Source organism: Phocoena sinus, chromosome 2, assembly GCF_008692025.1.
Source record: "Phocoena sinus isolate mPhoSin1 chromosome 2, mPhoSin1.pri, whole genome shotgun sequence".
Classification (NCBI taxonomy): domain Eukaryota; kingdom Metazoa; phylum Chordata; class Mammalia; order Artiodactyla; family Phocoenidae; genus Phocoena; species Phocoena sinus.
The window spans coordinates 59,059,145-59,077,817 of NC_045764.1; the positions used below are offsets into that span (position 1 = coordinate 59,059,145).

Here is an 18,673-nt window from a genome sequence, read left to right on the forward strand (position 1 = left end):
ACTGGAATGTCAGCTGCCCTAGAGCTGTGGCCTGTGTTGAACACAGTGCCTGACTAGTACATGGGGTGTCTGGCGTTCACTTGACTTCCAGACCTTCCCCTCCCTGCCTGGTTTCTGAGTGCTGCCACCTTCCTGGCCCCTCCCTGGCTGCTTCCCGAGGCCGAGGAGCGCCGTGGTGCCAGGGCAAGGCTTGCATTGCCAGCTTTGGACTATTGCACCGACTGCTTCCCAATAACCAAACCTGGGTCTGCTTAGGAAGTTTTTCTGATCAAACAAGAAAATGAAAAGCAACATCTTTTCTTCTTTTTTCTGGCTGCGCCTTGCAGCACGCGGGATCTTAGTTCCCCAACCAGGGATCGAACCCAGGCCCCCTGCATTGGGAGCGTGAAGTCTTAGCCACTGGACCGCCAGGGAAGTCCCAAAAGCAACATCTTAACATTTGAAGCTGCAACATAAAATGACTTTTCGTTCCCATGGAGAGGCAGGTCAAGTGTGGAGTCTCCTTTTTAGAGGGAAAGCCTGCCACTTGAAGAAACAAATGGTTTGTTTCATCCCTTTCTCCCCATGGGACCTTCCGCTCAGGGTAGAAGGCCCGGTCTCTGAGGGATGCACCCCACGCTTCTGGGGTGCACAAGACACAGATGAGATCAGGTGCTCCGCTTCTCACACTGGACGTGCAGGCGAGTCTTCCCCTGGTTGCTCAGCCTGGCACCAGCCCAGGGAGACGGCTTTGGCAGCTGCCCTTTTCATTATCACTGCGGAGGGTGCTTGCCTCCGATTTCAGGTGACAGTGAAATGGCATCAGTGTAGGGGCCACAGACGATTGGACTGGGTTTTAGAGAGGATGTGGAATTGGAGCTGGGTCTCCTTTGGGAACCGGGGAGGAGGGCAGGAGGGTAGGAGGCCGCAGGAAACTTCCAGAGGGAGTGCCGAGGCAGCTGGAGGCTGGGCGAGAACTGGGGTGAGAGGTGCGAAAGATTAAAATAGGGCCAGCGGAAGGGGACGGGGATGTCACGCTATGGGAAAAGGAGGGGTGACACTCTCGGGATGCATCAGGAGGAGAGGAGGTCAGCCAAGTAATGATGGCCAAAGGTACCTTACAATTCAAAGGGTCTTTCATAGGCAAAAGCATACACAGCTGATAGCACCTGTGGGTGGAGCCTCCAGGATTCTCTGGTGCCAGGTAGGGCGCGGCTGTCCCTGACCACTCTGGTCCTTCTTTCCTGGTCTCCTGGACAGACACGCTCAGCCCTCCCACAGGTGTCCTTCACGTGGTCTTTCCTTTCCTGACACTGTCTTCTAATCTGTATCCCAGGGATCCCATGCATTCCTCTGACCAAATCCCAGCCACCCTCACCAGGCCCCCTCAAGACCCCTCTGCTCTGAATTTAGGGCTGTCAGTTTAGCAAACAAGAATAGAGGACACCCATTTAAATTTGAGTTTCAGATAAACAATGAATAAATTTTTTTAGTGTAAGTATATCCTATACAACATTTGGGACATACTTATACTAGAAAATCGTTGATAGATTGTTTACCTGAGATATAACCCTGAGATATAACTGCTTGTCCCGTATTTTCTCTGGCAACCCTACTGAGCTCCACATGGTATCGGTCTGGGGTTTACCCTGTAGCCTGTTGCTTTTGGGTGGCCCTCGTGAACCTGCAGGAAGGTGGAGAGAAGTGGTTCCACGGGGGACTTTGAAACCCATCTGCAGCGCGTGAAGCAGGCCTTCATTGATGGCCTTCTGTCTGGCCTCCGCTCACCTCTGTCCCCCAGTCTTCTGCTTGTCCTCAGTGAGAACCCTCTCTTCTGCCTGGCAGCTCTCCTCGCTTCTCACCCCATGCTCTTGGCCATGGGCGAGGGTGTCCCATCAATCATCCTCTGCTTGTCCAAAAATGCCTCCCTCCTCTTCCCCCGTCACCTGAAAGCCAAATTTCCTTGAAGAGCCATGAGCTTTGTCCCACTTTCCAACAGCTGGGGCCTCCTTCAAGCTTTCCCTTGATGGACCATGGGGAAGAAATCTCCCTGAAGCACCTACATTATTCCTTCGAGGAGAAGGGAGCACCTCAAGGCAGAGCTCCCCTTTCCAGAGACACCCTCGGGATCTTCAGGGATGGGTACCGGCCGCTTTGCAGCAGGCTCCAGCCAATTGCTCCCTCTGGACAGGAAGGACAGTGGGTGACGGCCGAATCTTTGGGCCATCAGATAATTTATCATCATCATCACCATCACCATCAACTACATGGTGCTTTACAGGTCAGATACATTTTCTCATTTAACTGTCAATAACCCTGGAGGCTAAGGAGTTTTACAGATGGGGAGGCTGACGTCCGGAGTGCCTTTGACATGGTCCCGGGAGGCTGAAGGCCAAGCCAGAAGTGAGGACTCCCCAGCCAGTGCTGTCTCTGGTGTTCTAGGGCACCTAATTCTTCCTCATCAAGGCAGGCAGGCGGGTCCAGCTTGTAAACAACCCACCAAGGCAGTGAGGTTTGACTTCACCATCCCCATGCCCCCTTAGAGGCACCCCCTTTTCACCAGGATCTTGTGTTCCTGAAGGGAGGGGATCAAATGCCCTAAGGGGCCCACCAGCTCTGAGATTCTGTGTCTTCTCTCCACTTCCAAACCTACTCAGGAAAGATTTCATTGTTGGTGGCCTCATGTCTATGTGTGAACGTTCGCGATCATCTAGTCAAAGGTTTCCCAAAAGATGGTCCATAGAACACTAGTCCCTCCAGGTGCTACATGACAAAAGGGTGCGTGGGCCAGTGAGTTTGGGAAAAACTGATACTGTAATCCCTTTTGGAGCACAGTGATACATGATAGCATATTAATGGCACTAAAAGGTCCTGCAGAGAAAAATATCCACTTAACTTTTTTTTATAATTTTAAAAAATTTTTATTTATTTTTGCCTGCACTGGGTCTTCGTTCCAGTGCACGGGCTTTCTCTAGTTGTGGCGAGTGGGGGCTACTCTTCATTGTGATGCACGGGTTTCTCATTGAGGTGGCTTCTCTTGTTGTGGAGCATGGGCTCTAGGCGCATGGGCTTCAGTAGTTGTGGCTCGCAGGCTCCGTAGTTGTGGCTCACGGGCTCTAGAGCGCACGCTCAGTAGTTGTGGCACATGGGCTTAGTTGCTCCGTGGCATGTGGGATCTTCCCGGCCCAGGACTCAAACCTGTGTGCCTTACATTGGCAGGCAGATTCTTAACCACTGAGCCACCAGGGAAGCCCTATCCACTTAACTTTGACCCAAATTTTCTAAAACTTATCCAACCCTAGTAACTTTTTATTGAGTAACAATCATTAACTTTCTGTGGAACTAGCATTCCTTACAATCTACTTTGAGAAACAGGGATCAGTTCAAATCTTTCCTTGTATAGCTGAAAAAACAGAAAATTCACTTACGAATTCATTGAGCATTTATTAGAGGTGGGCTGAGGGTATCCTAAATGCAGAGCCTGTGCTAGGTTCTGAGACTTATGCGGAAGTATAATATAATAAGTGTAATAATAATAATTCATGCAGCACTTATCACATAGCCAGGCTCTCCACTAACCTTTGTGGTCTTCCATCTTTACAAGAAGCCTACGAGATGTGGTTTTGTACCCATTTTAAAGATGAGGAGACTGAAGCACAGGGAGATGCTGTGAGCTGCCCGGGTCAGCCTGTATACCGAGCTCCATCTCTTAATGAGATGTTTCCGGTCTTCATCATTCTACCTAGTGGTCCCTTGAAGAAAGCTGTGTTTCATCAGGAAGCACAGAGCCAGGGAGGTGTTGAGAGCAGGGCTGTGGTGGGGACGTCACCCCCTCTCAGTGCCTCCTCCCCCACTTTTGTCCCCGCAGGTCTACCTGGCTGAAGCCGTGCTGTGGGAAGAGAGCAGCCGTGTGGCAGGTATTTTTGCTCAGTGCAAGTGTCAACAGTTTCCTGGTAGCCTGTGTAATATTGGTGGTGATTCTCCTGACTCTGGAACTTCTAATAGATATAAAGCTTCTCCAGTGTGAGTAGCAAGAGAGATACATATGTAAATACATATGATGTCAATATTCCATGTGCATCCATCAGGGGTCCCCAACTAGCAGTGTGATCTGCCCCCAGCCTGACGGCACTGCCCACCCCGGCCCCATGGCTCATGGGTATGACCACTGGGAGGAAAGCATCTGGCAGCTTCTCTCCCCGCCACCCCCAGCATCGCTTTGCCCTGCTCCGCCCAATGTGGCCTCTTCACTCCCCTTCCCCAGCATTCCATGATCAGAAACTGATGAGATCCAAAATGTTGGGGACCCCTGTGTGCACCTTTTTTTTTTATTGTTCCCATTTGGAATTTTCCAGGTTGGAATTTGCTGTAGCTTAAAGAGAGTTCCCATGTGTGGAGGCGTCTCACCTTGTAGTAACTAATAATGACAGCAGCCACAATGACGCTATGATTCCTTGTATTTTTATCCATCTGTAAGTTGGCAGTGTTATTTATCTATAACGTGATCATTTTGAAAGCACTTCTCCATGTATTTGACCCTAGCAGCAACCCTATGAGACAGGCAAGACTGGTATTTTCCCTTTTTATGGATTTGGGAATTAAACTTGGGAGAAGTTAGACTTTCCCTAGTTGAGAGATATTAGAGCTGGGACTTCAAGCCATCAGGCCAGTTTTCTTTCCCAACCTGGTCCTCTTGGTGTTCGTCCTAGTTTCATGTTCACGGGAGCCTGACGCACATGGCAGCAGATAGCTTGTCTGCCACCTCTTCTGTCCTTCCAGGTGTCCCTTGGCAGCACGTCTGTCAGAGCAGAGGGCCCTCTTCCTGCCTCCCACCCTGTAGACCCCTGTTTGGTGCACCAGCAGGGGGCCAAGGGTCTTGACTCTTGGCTTTGGCTGAGTGAGTGGTTTCTGGTAGAGCTCCTGGTTCCCCAGAGGTCCCCCAGTCAGAAGACGGCTCATTCAAGTGCAAATTAAAAAAAGAAATGAAATTGTTGACCGCCCCCAACCCGAGAGATTTCCTTTCCTGCCATTGGCCAACTTCCAGGACTGTAGATCTGGCCGCCCCCGGACCCATTCAGTCATCTTAGACTTATTCTCAAATGCCCCCAGACCCTTTACTGGAGTCTCTGTATTCAGGGTCCGTCCTATTCAGGGTTCCAAGTCCTATTAGCCTTACCTACTCTCTGAGAGAGGATGGCGGGGAGTGCAGAATTGCTTTTGTCTGATAAGCCTCGTTGGCTTTTGTACAGCTGGTGGCCCCTTGGTTCCAATCAAAGTATCTTCCAGCAGAAAGTGACTAGCACTGATTTTACAGTCAACCTGTCTTCAATTAAACCATGTTGTATACTTTCCCTCCTACTCATTGGTATGTCTGCTTTTTATGAGGTCTGACCATAACAGAGTCATTCTTTCCTGGGTTATACTTGGGGCTCCTGGCCACTCAGGCATTGAGTAGAACTGAGAACACGGCTGACACTGGAATTTTGCTTAAAACTAAGCATCCAGGAGATTGATTTTGGTGGGAGATCCACTAGCAGCTCATAAAAGGCATCTTAAATTCCATAAAATGCACAATCAGAGATTTATTGCTCTTCTAAAGCAAACCATAAAAAAAGGCACAGGAATTCATTTGAGAAATAATGGGGAGAGATTTTATGCTTCCAGAATCATCTGGAGGTCTTTTCAGAGTCACACAGGCCTCAGCCTCCCGGTTCCCACTCCTATTCATGTGACCCAGGACAGAAAGAATCCACAGTGTGGCAGGACTTGCCTTCTGAGGCTCCTATTGGTCCAAAGCCAGGAACCCCAAAGTCTCCCACTTGGAACCTGTCTTTGAAGCCTCCTACCCCCAGGACATGCTCCAGGACCTTGTTTCCACCCACCCCCAGGGCTTGCCGATGTCAGAGCTTTGGGGGAGGCTGTGGGTTCCTCTCTTTTGGCCAGCCCACCCCACTGATAGCTCTGGGCATCTTTCCTTGTCCCCCAGGGGATCTGAGCTGCGTGCTGACCAGAGGGAAGTGTGCTCCCAGCTGCATTCCTGCACCTTGTTTTAGTCCTGCCCCACTGTCTGGGGACGTTCTACCAGTATCTCTTTTAGGCTGGCCCTCTGAGGGGGCATCCCCTCCCACCCACTCTCCATCAGAGCCCACCTGACCTTGTCCTGGGCCCCAGCACCCTACTTTTGGCCTCACTCCCTGATAAACTATGCTCCGCTACAGCTCAGAGGCTGGTCACAGCCCCTGTATTGTGAAAGGGCCTCCCAGAGGTGCTGCCTTAATGCCAAGAATTGCCTGGTGGAAGGTGGGGTGGGAGCTTTCAGTGGCCGATAGCTCTCGCCGCTCATACTCTGGCGTCCGGAGGCGTGGCAGCCCCCAGCTGCTCGCTCTGCCACTTTCGGGAGGCTGACACCCTGCCCCACCACTGGTGTCCTCGCCAGTCCCGGCTCCTGCCTTCTCCCCCAGAAGACCCTGGCTGACGCCGCCATCTCAGCCACTCAGAATTTTCAGAATGAGAAGAGTAAGCTTGCCTTAAGCCCCACTCACAGTGCACAGTGCTTTGGGGGTGAATTGTGGGGATTTCTGGAAGCTCAACTAGATCTGACTGAAGCTGCCCACCCAGGTCTGAGATGTCTTCCTGCTCCCTCTGGAAGGCTCCCCTGGAAGGCTTCTTTCTGGGCACAAAGCCCACGGCGGCTGATGGGACTGAGCTGGAGCTCCGAGAGGCAGCCCGTTGGATGGAGGGAAGAACAGCATCACCGGCCCACCAGCCTCCCACCACCTCCATCACAGACACCCCTTAAAGCTGCCTGGTGTTCTCTGGCCCGAATGCATCCAGTTCTAAATACTCATGCTCCGGGCTCCTGGAGGCCTGCCTCCGTGCTGTGAGGCCCCCTCTACAGTTGCACCTAATTCCTTGCTCCTAAAATTGGCCCCTGTTATTGTGCTTTTGCAGTTTCCAGTGCATTCCAGTTTGCTGGCGTGATACACTGGATCAGTCTGGTCATTCTCTCAGTGTTCTTCTCAGAGGTAGGTCGAGACTTGGGCCCTGTGACCATCTCTTTAGGGCAACTCCTGGCCCGGGGAGACCAAGCTTTATTCTCTAAACACTTTCTAGTGACAGACCCTCTGCCAGACCTTGAGGCTGCAAAGAGGGAGACACGATGCAGGGAGCTGAGTTCTGTGCTGGGCCTCAGCGGGTGACCCAGACGGTGAGCAGGTGTCGTCCAGGTGAGGGTAGATGGTGACATCTGTGAAGGTGAGACTGAGTGAGACATAGTTGAAGGAGAGCAAATAGTTCGTGTGACTGGTAAGGAGAAGGCGGAGGCCGGGCTGAAGCCCAGGGGGCTGGAGGTGGGGAGACTAATTAGGACGCTGTGGCCATGGTCCCGGGTACATAGGTGACTTGCTCCTCGGGGCCGAGGCCCAGGGGGCAGAGAGGGCGGAGTCACAGGGCTGGGCAGTGGACTGGACCCAGTGCTTCAGTGGGTACACGGTCTGGCTAGACTGAGCTGTGCCCCCTCTGTGGGAGCAAAGGAGCACGTGTCTGGGATGAGGGAGCATGGGTGCCCTGCGCCGTTGCTAGAGCCAGCTGATGAAGCCCAAGTCCGTATCTCTATGTGTGAGGTAAGAGGGAAAAAGCACCTGGAAGCTCGTGGACCCTGGGTTTTGGTGGGAGCTGATAGCCCTGAGTGGGTCTGAAATGTGTGGGAACAGTTCCCCCACCTTGACATGGGGGTGAGTGACGCATCCTCTGAGCAGCTCCCAGCCTCTCACAGTGACCCCCTGGCCTGTGTTTCAGGGGCATTGACTTGGGGCTGCTCCCGGCAGGGTCTTCAGGGGAAGCCGAGAAGACTGGGCTTCATCCTATGTGCGGTGGTGGGTCTTTGAAGGACTGGAGAGTTTTGTGTGGAAATCCTGTTCCTCCTAACAGAAGACAGGCCCAAGTCAGCTGGCCACTGGCCCACTCCCTGTGTGTGCCCTCAGCCCCACGACTGAGGTCCAAATTAGCCCATGCAGAGCCCCAGTGGGGCCTTTCAGCATGGTCAGCAACCGTGGGCGGAAAGAAAGGAATACGGTACAGAGCCTGCTGGGGTGGCATGTATGCCTGCACGTGTGCGGGTGTGCACACACGCACACACACACGCACGCAGCTTACACCAGCAAGGGTCTCAGAGGCAGAGGGGGCTCTGAGTCCCAGAGCCCAGCGGGGCCTTGAAGGAGGAAGGATGCTCCGGGAGAGCAATGCTGTGGGTGGAGGTACGGAGGAAAAGGTTTTTGTACTGTGATCAGGGAGCCCAAGGAGTTAGGCACCCCAGGGTCCTCCTGGGCCGGCTCTGACCCCATCTAATGGCACGCACTTTCTCTCTCAGACTCAGGGGAGGCCTGGGCCTCAGGCCTTGAATCCAGAATCCTGAGTCTGGGTGTGGGGTGTGGTGGGGCTGATCAGCAGACATTCCAAGCATGGAACATTCTTTCCCAGGCCTCGGCTCCCGCAGCCCACGGGGTTGGCAGGCGAGGACTCCAACACTGCCCTTCCTGGGAAGCGTCCCTAACAGCTCACCGAGGTCATTGCCCTGGAGGCACCTCAGACCCCCGAATAGTGCCTGCTCCCCCGCCTGCTGCCCCTTGGAGGGTCCTGCCCTCCTGGCCCCCTTTGTCTCCACTCACTGGGATTCCCTCCCATGCACACATGGGCCATGGCCAGATGTCTCCTTGATGCAAACCTTGGAAAATGTGCCATGTGTCTGTGACTGCCAACAAAAATGTTTAATCAGTTGCTGCGGTTCTTCCATCTATCCCTCTGCTTTGGTTTTATTGGCTTTGCAGAATTTATTACCCAGTGTTAATTTGGCATTCCCTTCCTGTCACTGCCGAAGACGAGCCACCTGAAACAGACAAGCGCCAGTGCAGAGGAATCGCGGCCTCAGATCCCCCCTCCGCCCCCCACCCCCAAGCCACGGAAGAGGCTGGGCTTCCCACAGGCTCAGCAGGGAGAGCTGGGGGCTGGCGGAGGATGACTGTGACCTTGGACCTGGTTAGAGATGGTGAGGGTGGGGGTGGAACTGTAAGGTGGGAGTAACAGAGGAGTAACAGAGGAGTAACGGGGTAACAGGAGTAACAGAGGGGTAACAGAGGAGTAACAGAGAGGTGACAGAGGCGTAACAGGAAAGTAACCAGGAAGACCTGCCTCCCCCAGTACACCCAGCCCAGCGCGAGCAGAGGGGCTGGTACCCAGTGATCTCGTGAGGAGGCAGCCCAGCTAGCAAGCCGGGGTTTCCACGGAGCTCCCAGGAGAACCTAGCATCTGAAGAGGTTAGAACAGTCCCATAGAGGCCCCCTCCCCCTGCTCCCCGGAGGGCTGGAAATGTGGGAAGGTGTCTGTGCTTCTCACAATGACTGGGGCACAATGACTGGGGCACAATGACTCCCTCTTTCTAGTGGGAAGGGCCAGGGCAGCCAAACATCCCTCAGCCACAGAGCAGGCCCTGCGTTATTTGCCTGCTGAAAATGCCAGCAATGTCCCTTTAAAACCACATGGACGAGGACGGCAGCCCAGGGTCACACAGCCAGTTCCCACCAAAAGCGGCCCAAGGCTCTGGACTCTTCGTCTGGTCTGTCACCACTGCATCCTCCCCATGGCCCTAGTGCCGGCAGGTGGGGAGCAGACCAAGTATCTGGGGGAAGGGCCTGGGCCAGCAACTGAGAAAGAAAAAGCCCAGCCCTGGAATACCTCTGACTACAAACCCAGCACAACTGGCATGCCGCCTCACCTAGGGAGAAGCGAATGCCACCCCTTCGGGGCTGGACTTTCTTCTTCTGGGAAATGGCTGCAGGCCAAGGGTGGGAGTCAGTCCGAGCCAGATGACTTAACATGGGTGTGGTGTCACAGGCAAATTCCAAGAAAGTCCAACCCAAAGGACTCCTGATGCCAGGCAGCCTTTCACCTTGTGCCGAGCGATATTCCACCCCTTGTCTCAACTGAGCTTTAGGACAGCCCCTGAATTGGGCGGGACACTTCGTGAGTTAGGAAACTGAGGCCTATAGGAGGAGCAGAAACCTGCCAGGCCTGCAGGTGGGACAGATGCAGGCCTCGGGGTGGGTGTGCAGTGGGCCAGCCCATCCTTGCCCATCTCAGAGCTCTGAGGGCGGCTCCAGGGAAGATGCCCCAGAGGACAGAGCTAGGCCCACAGAAGAGAAGTGCAGCGCTGGTTTGGCCTCAGTGTGAGGACATCTATTCAAATAGGCCGAGCTATTCACCAGTGAGGCAGGTGAGAGCAGGCGCCCCGCACCCAGTCAGGCTGTGTGGGTGCCCTACAGGGGCCCGAAGTGAAAATGGGTGCCTGGGAGGCTTCTGGGTCCTGCCGTGCTAGGTCAGGCAGGGTCATCCCACTTCCATGGGGCCCTGCAGCACCGAGATGGGGCAGAGCCTTCGGAATCCAGATGGAGAATTGTGCTAACGGTGTTTCCAAAGTGCCCCCCTGCCCTTGGCTGAGACCAGGCCCAGCAACCACTTGCCACCAGGGAGGCCAGCAGCTTCTCTTCCTGAGACCGCATGAGGCCTTGGGGCCCGGCCAGGCTGGGCCTTAGTACAGGTCATGGGGTGTCGGCCCCATCCCCTAATTGGGGTGGAGATGCAGAGAGGCCCTGCTCTTCCTGGGAGAGGAGAAAGCCAACCCACGGCTGGCCTTCTAGACAGGAGCCTCAAGGCAGTGGCTGGAGCTGCCGGTCCTCTTCCTCCTCCTCCTATTTATTATCATTAGGATTCAATTGAGGTGAAATTTACATAACAAAACATTTTAAAGTTTCAGTGGCATTTAGCACACACACAGTGTTGTGTGACCATCACCCCTTCCTAGTTCCAAAGCATTTTCATCACCCCCAAAGGAGACCCTGTCCCCATTAAGTGGCCACTCCCCCATCCCCCCTTTTCCCCAGCCACCGCCAACCACTAATCTGCTTTCTGTTTCTATGAACTTAACTCTTCTGCATATTTCATATAAGCGGAATTGTATGATGTATGACTTTTTTTTTTTGTGGTACGCGGGCCTCTCACTGCTGTGGCCTCTCCCGTTGCGGAGCACAGGCTCCGGACGCGCAGGCTCAGCGGCCATGGCTCACATGCCCAGCCGCTCCACGGCATGTGGGATCCTCCCGGACCGGGGCACGAACCCGTGTCCCCTGCATCGGCAGGCGGACTCTCAACCACTGCGCCACCAGGGAAGCCCGATGTATGTCCTTTTGTGTCTGGCCCTTTCATGCAGCACGGTTTCAAGTTCATCCACGTTGTAGCATGCGTCAATGCCTTGTTCCTTTTTATGTCTCGATACTATTCCATTGTATGGATAGACCACATTTTGTGTATCCACCTGTCAGTTGATCAAGGTTTCCTTTAACATCAGCTATTAGGGCCACCTCGTTCTCCCCGGCACTGCCTCTTAAAGTTGTCCTCGGCTGCGCTGGGTCTCGAGGGAGTCTGGCCTGCTGGGTTACCTGTGCTGTGTGCCAAGCGAGGGCCGTTGCCAAACTACACTGAGCCAGGGCCTCCCTCATCTGTGCACATCAGCAGCCACCCCAAGATTCTGGATCTGTGAGGGGTCCCTCTCCTGCCTGCTCCCTCCTCCCAGGGGGGCCCTGGTGAGCCTCAGTCATCAGATGGAAGGCAAGAGGGTTGTGCTTCTTTTTTTTTTAATTTATTTTTTATTTTATGTTGGAGTATAGTTGATTAACAATGTTGTGGTAGTTTCAGGTGTACAGCAAAGTGATTCAGGTATACATATACATGTATCTATTCTTTTTCAAATTCTTTTCCCATTTAGGTTGTTACATAATATTGAGCAGAGTTCCCCGTGCTATACAGTAGGTCCTTGTTGGTTATGCATTTTAAACATAGCAGTTTGTACATGTCAATCCCAAACTTCCTAACTATCCCTTCCCCCCGGTAACCATAAATTCCGTTCTCTAAGTCTGTGAGTCTGTTTCTGTTTTGTAAATAAGTTCACTTGTATCATATAAGCGATATCATATGATATTTCTCTTTCTCTATCTCAGTTACTTTACTCAGTATGACAATTTCTAGGTCCATCCGTGTTGCTGCAAAATGGCATTATTTCATTCTTTTTAATGGCTGAGTAATAGTCCATTGTATATATGTACCACATCTTCTTTATCCATTCCTCTGTCGATGGAATTTAGGTTGCTTCCATGTCTTGGCTATTGTAAACAGTGCTGCAAAGATCTTTGTGGTGCTGTATCCTTTCAGACCATGTTTTTCTCCAGATATATATCCAGGAGTGGGATCACTGGATCATATGGCAACTCTATTTTTAGTTTTTTAAGGAACCTCCATACTGTTCTCCATAGTGGCTGTATCAATTTACATTCCCACCAACAGTGCAAGAAGGTTCCCTTTTCTCCACACCCTCGCCAGCATTTACTGTTTGTAGATTTTTTTATGATGGCCATTCTGACTGGTGTGAGGTGATACCTCATTGTAGTTTTGATTTGCATTTCTCTAATGATTAGTGATGTTGAGCATCCTTTCATGTGTTTGTTGGCCATCTGTATGTCTTCTTTGGAGAAATGTCTATTTAGGTCTTCTGCCCATTTTTGAATTGGGTTGTTTGTTTTCTTGATATTGAGCTGCATGAGCTGCTTGTAAATTTTGGAGATGAATCCTTTGTAAGACGGCGAACTTAATCGATGAATGTTTTGTGTGTTCTGACTGCTCCACCCACCAGCTGTTCCCCAGTCTCTCTCCCTTCCCTCAGCCTCTCTATTCACTGAGACACAGTATTGAAATCAGGCCAGTTAGTAACTCTGTAACGGCCTCTAAGTGTTCAAGTGAAAAGAAGAGTCACACATCTCTCACTTTAAATCAAAAGCTAGAAATGGTGAAGCTTAGTGAGGAAGTCATGTCAGAAGCAGAGACAGGCCAGAAACTAGTCCTCCTGCATCAAACAGTTAGCCAAGTTGCGAATGCAAAGGAAACTTTCTTGAAGGAAATTAAGTGCTACTCCAGTGAACACACGAAGGCTGAGAAAGGGAAATAGCTTTACTGCTGCTATGGAGAAAGTTGTAGTGGTCTGGATAGAAGATCAAACCAGCCACAACATTCCCTTAAGTCAAAGCCTACTCCAAAGCAAGGCCCTAATTCTGTGAAGGCTGAGAGAGGCGAGGAAGCTGCAGAAGAAAAGTTGGAAGCTAGCAGAGTTTGGTTCATGAGGTTGATGGGAAGACGCCATCTCCATTACGTAAAAGTACCTGGTGAAGCAGCAAGTGCTGATGTAGAAGCTGCAGCGAGTTATCCAGAAGATCTAGTTAAGATCATGAATGAAGGTGGCTACACCAAACAAAGGACTTTCAATGTAGACGAAACAGGCTTCTACTGGAAGAAGATGCCATCTAGAACTTTCATAGCAAGAGAGGAAAAGTCAGTGCTGGCTTCAAAGCTTCAAAGGACAGGCTGACTCTCTTGTTAGGGACTTAGGCAGCTGGTGACTTTAAGCTGAAGCCAATCCTCATTTACCATTCTGGAAATCCTAGGGCCCTTAAGAGTCATGCTAAGTCTACTCTGCCTGTGCTGTAAAAGGGAACAACAAAGCCTGGATGCCAGCACATCTCTTTACAGTATGGTTTACTGAATATTGTAAGCCCACTGTTGATACCTACTTTCTTTCCACATATTACTGCTCACTGGCAATGTGCCTGGTCACCCAGGAGCTCTGATGGAGAGGTACAAGGAGATTCATGTTGTTTTCATGCCTGCTAACATCTATTCTGCAGCCCATGGATCAAGGAGTAATTTTGACTTTTTGGTCTTATTCTTTAAGAAATACATTTTGTAAGGCTCTAGCTGCTACAGTTAGTGATTTCTCTGATGGATTTGGGCAAAATAAATTGAAAACCTTCTGGAAAGGATTCACTACTCTGGATGCCATTGGGAACATTCATGATTCATGGGAAGAAGTCAGAATAGCAGCATTAATGGGAGTTTGGAAGAGGTTGATGCCAACCCTCACGGATGACTCTGAGGGGTTCCAGACTTCAGTGGAAGAAATAACTGCAGATGTGGTAGAAGTAGCAAGAGAGCTAGACTTAGAAGTGGAGCCTGAAGATGTGACTGAATTACTGCAGCCTCATGATGAAACTTTCATAGGTGAGGAGTTGCTTCTTATGGGTGGACAAAGAAAGTGGTTTCCTGAGATGGAATCTACTGCTGGTGAAGATTGCCGAAACGACAACAAAGGGTTTAGAATGTTGCATAAACTTAGTTGATGGAGCAGCAGCAGGGTTTGAGAGGATTGACTCCAGTTTTGAAAGAAGTTCTACTATGGTAAAATGCAATCAGAGAACATTGCCTGCCGCAGAGAAATCATTCGTGAAAGGAAGAGTCAATCCAAGCAGCAAACTTCTTGTTATCTTATTTTAAGAAATCTCCACAGTCACCCAACCTTCAGCAAACACCACCCTGATCAGTCAGCAGCCATCAACATCGAGGCAAGATCCTCCACAGCGAAAAGATTACAACTTGCTCAAGACTCAGACGGTTATTAGCATTTTTTAGCAATAACTATGTTTTAACCAAGGTATATACGTTATTTCTTTAGACATAATGCTGTTGCACACTTAATAGACTACAGTGTAGTGTAAACATAACTTTTATATGCACTGGGAAATCAAAAAATTCCTGTGACTTGCTTTATTGCAATATTCGCTTTTAAAATTTTTAGAAGTATGGTTGATTTACAGTGTTGTGTTAATTTCTGCTATACAGCAAAGTGATTCAGTTATACATATATATACTTTTTTATATTCTTTTCCATTATGGTTTATCATAGGAATTTTTTCTTTCTTTTTTTTTTTTTTTTTTGCGGTTCGTGGGCCTCTCACTGTTGTGACCTCTCCCGTTGCGGAGCACAGGCTCCGGACACGCGGGTTCAGCGGCCATGGCTCACGGGCCCAGCTGCTCCACGGCATGTGGGATCTTCCCGGACCGGGGCACGAACCCGTGTCCCCTGCATCGGCAGGCAGACTCTCAACCACTGCACCACCAGGGAAGCCCCAATCATAGGATTTTTAAAAATAAATTTATTTATTTATTTGTCTATTTATTTTTGGCTGTGTTGGGTCTTTGTTGCTGTGCATGGGTTTTCTCTAGTTGCGGCGAGTGGGGACTACTCTTCGTTGCGGTGCACGGGCTTCTTGTTGCAGTGGCTTCTCTTATTGTGGAGCACAGGCTCTAGGCACGCGGGCTCAGTAGTTGTGGCCCACGGGCTCTGGAGTGCAGGCTTAGTAGTTGTGGTGCACGGACTTAGTTGCTCCCCGGCATGTGGGATCTTCCCAGACCAGGGCTCGAACCCGTGTCCCCTGCATTCGCAGGCGGATTCTCAACCACTGCACCACCAGGGAAGTCCCCTATCATAGGATATTGAATATAGTTCCCTGTGCTATACAATAGGACCTTGTTGTTAATCCATCCTATATATAATAGTTTGCATCTGCTAATCCCAAACTCCCAATCCTTCCCTCCCCCACCCATCTCCCCCTTGGCAACCACAAGTCTGTTCTCTATGTCTGTGAATCTGTTTCTGTTTCCTAGATATGTTCATTTGTGTTGTATTTTAGATTCCACATATAAGTGATATCATATGGTATTAGTCTTTCTCTTTCTGACTTCGCTTAGTATGATAATCTCTAGGTCCATCCATGTTGCTGAAAATGGCATTATTTCATTCTTTTTTATGGCCGAGTAATATTCCCCTGTATACATGTATCACATCTTCTTCATCCATTCATCTGTTGATGGACATTTAGGTTGCTTCCATGTCTTGGCTGTTGTGAATAGTACTGCTATGAACATAGGGGTGCATGTATCTTTTCGCATTATAGTTTTGTCTGGATACATGGCCAGGAGTGGGATTGCTTGATCATATGGCAACTCTATTTTTAGTTTTTTGAGGAGCTACCATACTCAATATTTGCTTTATTGAGGTGGTCTGGAACTGAACCTGCAATATCTCCAAGGTGTGCCTGTATAGTCTTCTGTCTCCCCCATCACCTGGCGTAGGGCTGGGCATCTGACACCCACCAATGAAGGCGTGAATAAATTAAACATGTGAGAAATTCTTTTTCAAAATCTTGTTTTCATTTCTTCATTTGCCATGACCTTGACAATGATCTTAGGGAGCATGAAAGTTGGATATAGAGATGAATTTTCTAAACAAGTTGGAATGTACTGCTTTAGACAATGTCAAGCTCACCGTTGGTGGAGGTCTGCAAGCTCAGGCTAGATGACCAGCTCATTGGGCTACCAGACAAGGGATGAAACATCATTGGAAGGTGGTCGGGCCATGCAACATAACCTTTAAGGTCCTCCCTCCAGCTCTGAGATTCTAGAAATAATCCCAGGTCCAGAACATTCCACGTAACACCACATTCTCAGCAACAGCTGATCCGTGCAAGTGGGGAGAGCTGGGCTAATACTTCTGCCTCCTGGAGGAGGGACCTCGTAGGGAAGAAGCACATTCTCAGTGACCCTTGGCCTCAGACACAGACCAAGACCTCATGCCGGGCTGTCAGGGTGACATTCAGAAGGAGCTGAGAGGCCACCACACAGACAGCCCAAAGTCTGGGTCCCTGGTGACTCCTCTGGATGAGCACAAGGCTCCATCTCATCACCCTGATGTATAACAACAATCCTCATGTTTACAAAGATAATTCTGCCCATTGTAGAAAATTAAGAAAATACAGACAAGACAAAATGAGAAGAAACAAATCGCCCACAGACAACCACTATTAACTTGGTTTACGCCCAGTGAGCCTTTTTCAGTGCCCAAGTGTGTATGTACACACTTTTTCCTTAAGAAAAACGGGGTTATAGTGGACCTGATATTCTGGAACCCACTTTTTGTCTATGAATTTTTTTTTTTTTTTTTTTTTTTTGCGGTACGCGGGCCTCTCACTGTTGTGGCCTCTCCCGTTGCGGAGCACAGGCTACGGACGCGCAGGCTCAGCGGCCATGGCTCACGGGCCCAGCCGCTCCGCGGCATGTGGGATCTTCCCGGACCGGGGCACGAACCCGTGTCCCCTGCATCGGCAGGCAGACTCTCAACCACTGCGCCACCAGGGAAGCCCTATGAATATTTTGTAAATGTCTTTTCATGTACATACTTTTACAACCACGTGCTTAGGGGGATTCTACCTAGTGTTTTGTTTGTTTTTTTTTAATTAGCAAATAGTTGAAACACATCAAAAACATAGTGAATCATTTAATGCACACATGTGTTCCCACCACCCAGCTTTGTCAAATCCTAACATTTTTGGCAATCCCCTGCCATACAATGGCTGCAGCCATTTTACGATGTCCCTGGTTTAACCCTCATCTTGGACTTGTAGGATTTCTCCCCGTTTTCTGCTGTTATAAACAGCAACAGCCCTGAAGACTCACCCCATCTCAGTGTGACTCAGCTTGGGTTTAAGAGCAGTGACCCTTGAGCCCGTGTGACGCCACCCCCTGCTCCTCTCCTGCCCAGAGTTCTCCCTTCCGCCCTCGCCTGGCACCACTTCTGGCTGTTTCTGGCTGTCGTGGCAGGTCCTCCCACCCAGGTGGCAGTTCATTTGTGTGGGCCAGTGGCATAGAGGGAAGGTCAGGCCCGGGCTCTGAGCCTCCTGGTTCAGCCTCCTGCCAGCTGTCTGGTCCTGGGGAAGTCACTTTGCTTCTCTGAGCATCAGCCTCCCTCATCTGTAAGAGGAGGTTAAAAATATCCATCTCAGAGGGATTTTGTGAGAAATGAAATAATGTGTATAAAGTTCCTCTATTAGTCTAGGTTTCCCAGGGAAACAAAACCAACAAATAGAACCTAGATGTGTATATTTATGTAATAAAAGAGATTTACAACTTCTTGGTTCACGTGGTGATGGAGGTCAAGAAATGCCCCAGATCTGTAGGGGGCAAAAGCTGGAGGCCCAGGAGAACTGAGGATATGCATCTCAGTGCACGTCAGAGTCTGCGATGTCCCAATTCAAAGACAGTCAAGCAGAGAGAGCAAATCCTTCCTCCATCTGCCTTTTGTCTTTATCAGGTGGATTGGATAGGATGAGGCCCGTTCTTGTTGGGGAGGGCAATCAGCTTTTACTCATTCTTCCAGTTCAAATGCTAATCTCATCCGAAACACCCTCCCAGACACACCCCAAATGAGGTCTGGCCAGATATCTGGGCACCCTGCGGCCCAGCCAAGTTGACACGTAAAATTAACCTCCTAGCTCCTAATACAGAGCCTGGCACAGAGGAAGGACTTGATAAATGGAAGCTCTTGTTAATTTATTCATTTAGCCCACATTTTTGAGTGCCTCCTTGCCAGGTGCTGTAGGTGGTACTGGGCGTGAGGATTCTGCCCTGATTATCAAGGTGCAGGCCCAGCTCAGGTGTTTGCAGTCTACTGGGAAGCCGCCAAGGGGACGCGTGTAATGAGAGAACCGGAAATGGAGCTTAAGTCTCCTGCTGCTGTCAGTAGGAGACCTCAGGGGGGAAGCAGGCTGCTTGCGGATGTGTGAGGTGCTAGGTGCATGGTGGGGATAGAGGACCTTCAGGCAGCAGTCACAGAGCAGACAAGGGACAGCGTGAGCGACCACAGCATGCCTGGTTGTTGACTACAGCAGGGAATGGTGAGAGATGTCCTGGGGACTGGGCCAGGTCA

At 50.4% G+C, this 18,673-nt stretch overlaps 1 protein-coding gene across 1 annotated transcript in view; it reads left to right on the top strand.

The window, feature by feature from the left end:
- Nucleotides 1–18,673, top strand: part of TMEM266 (transmembrane protein 266) — a 143,288-nt gene that overhangs the window by 70,835 nt on the left and 53,780 nt on the right. Inside the window, exons 4-5 of the mRNA XM_032618326.1 lie at nt 3,848–4,002; nt 6,931–7,004. Of these exons, the coding sequence (XP_032474217.1) occupies nt 3,848–4,002; nt 6,931–7,004 (229 nt within the window). The remainder of the gene's footprint in view (nt 1–3,847; nt 4,003–6,930; nt 7,005–18,673) is intronic.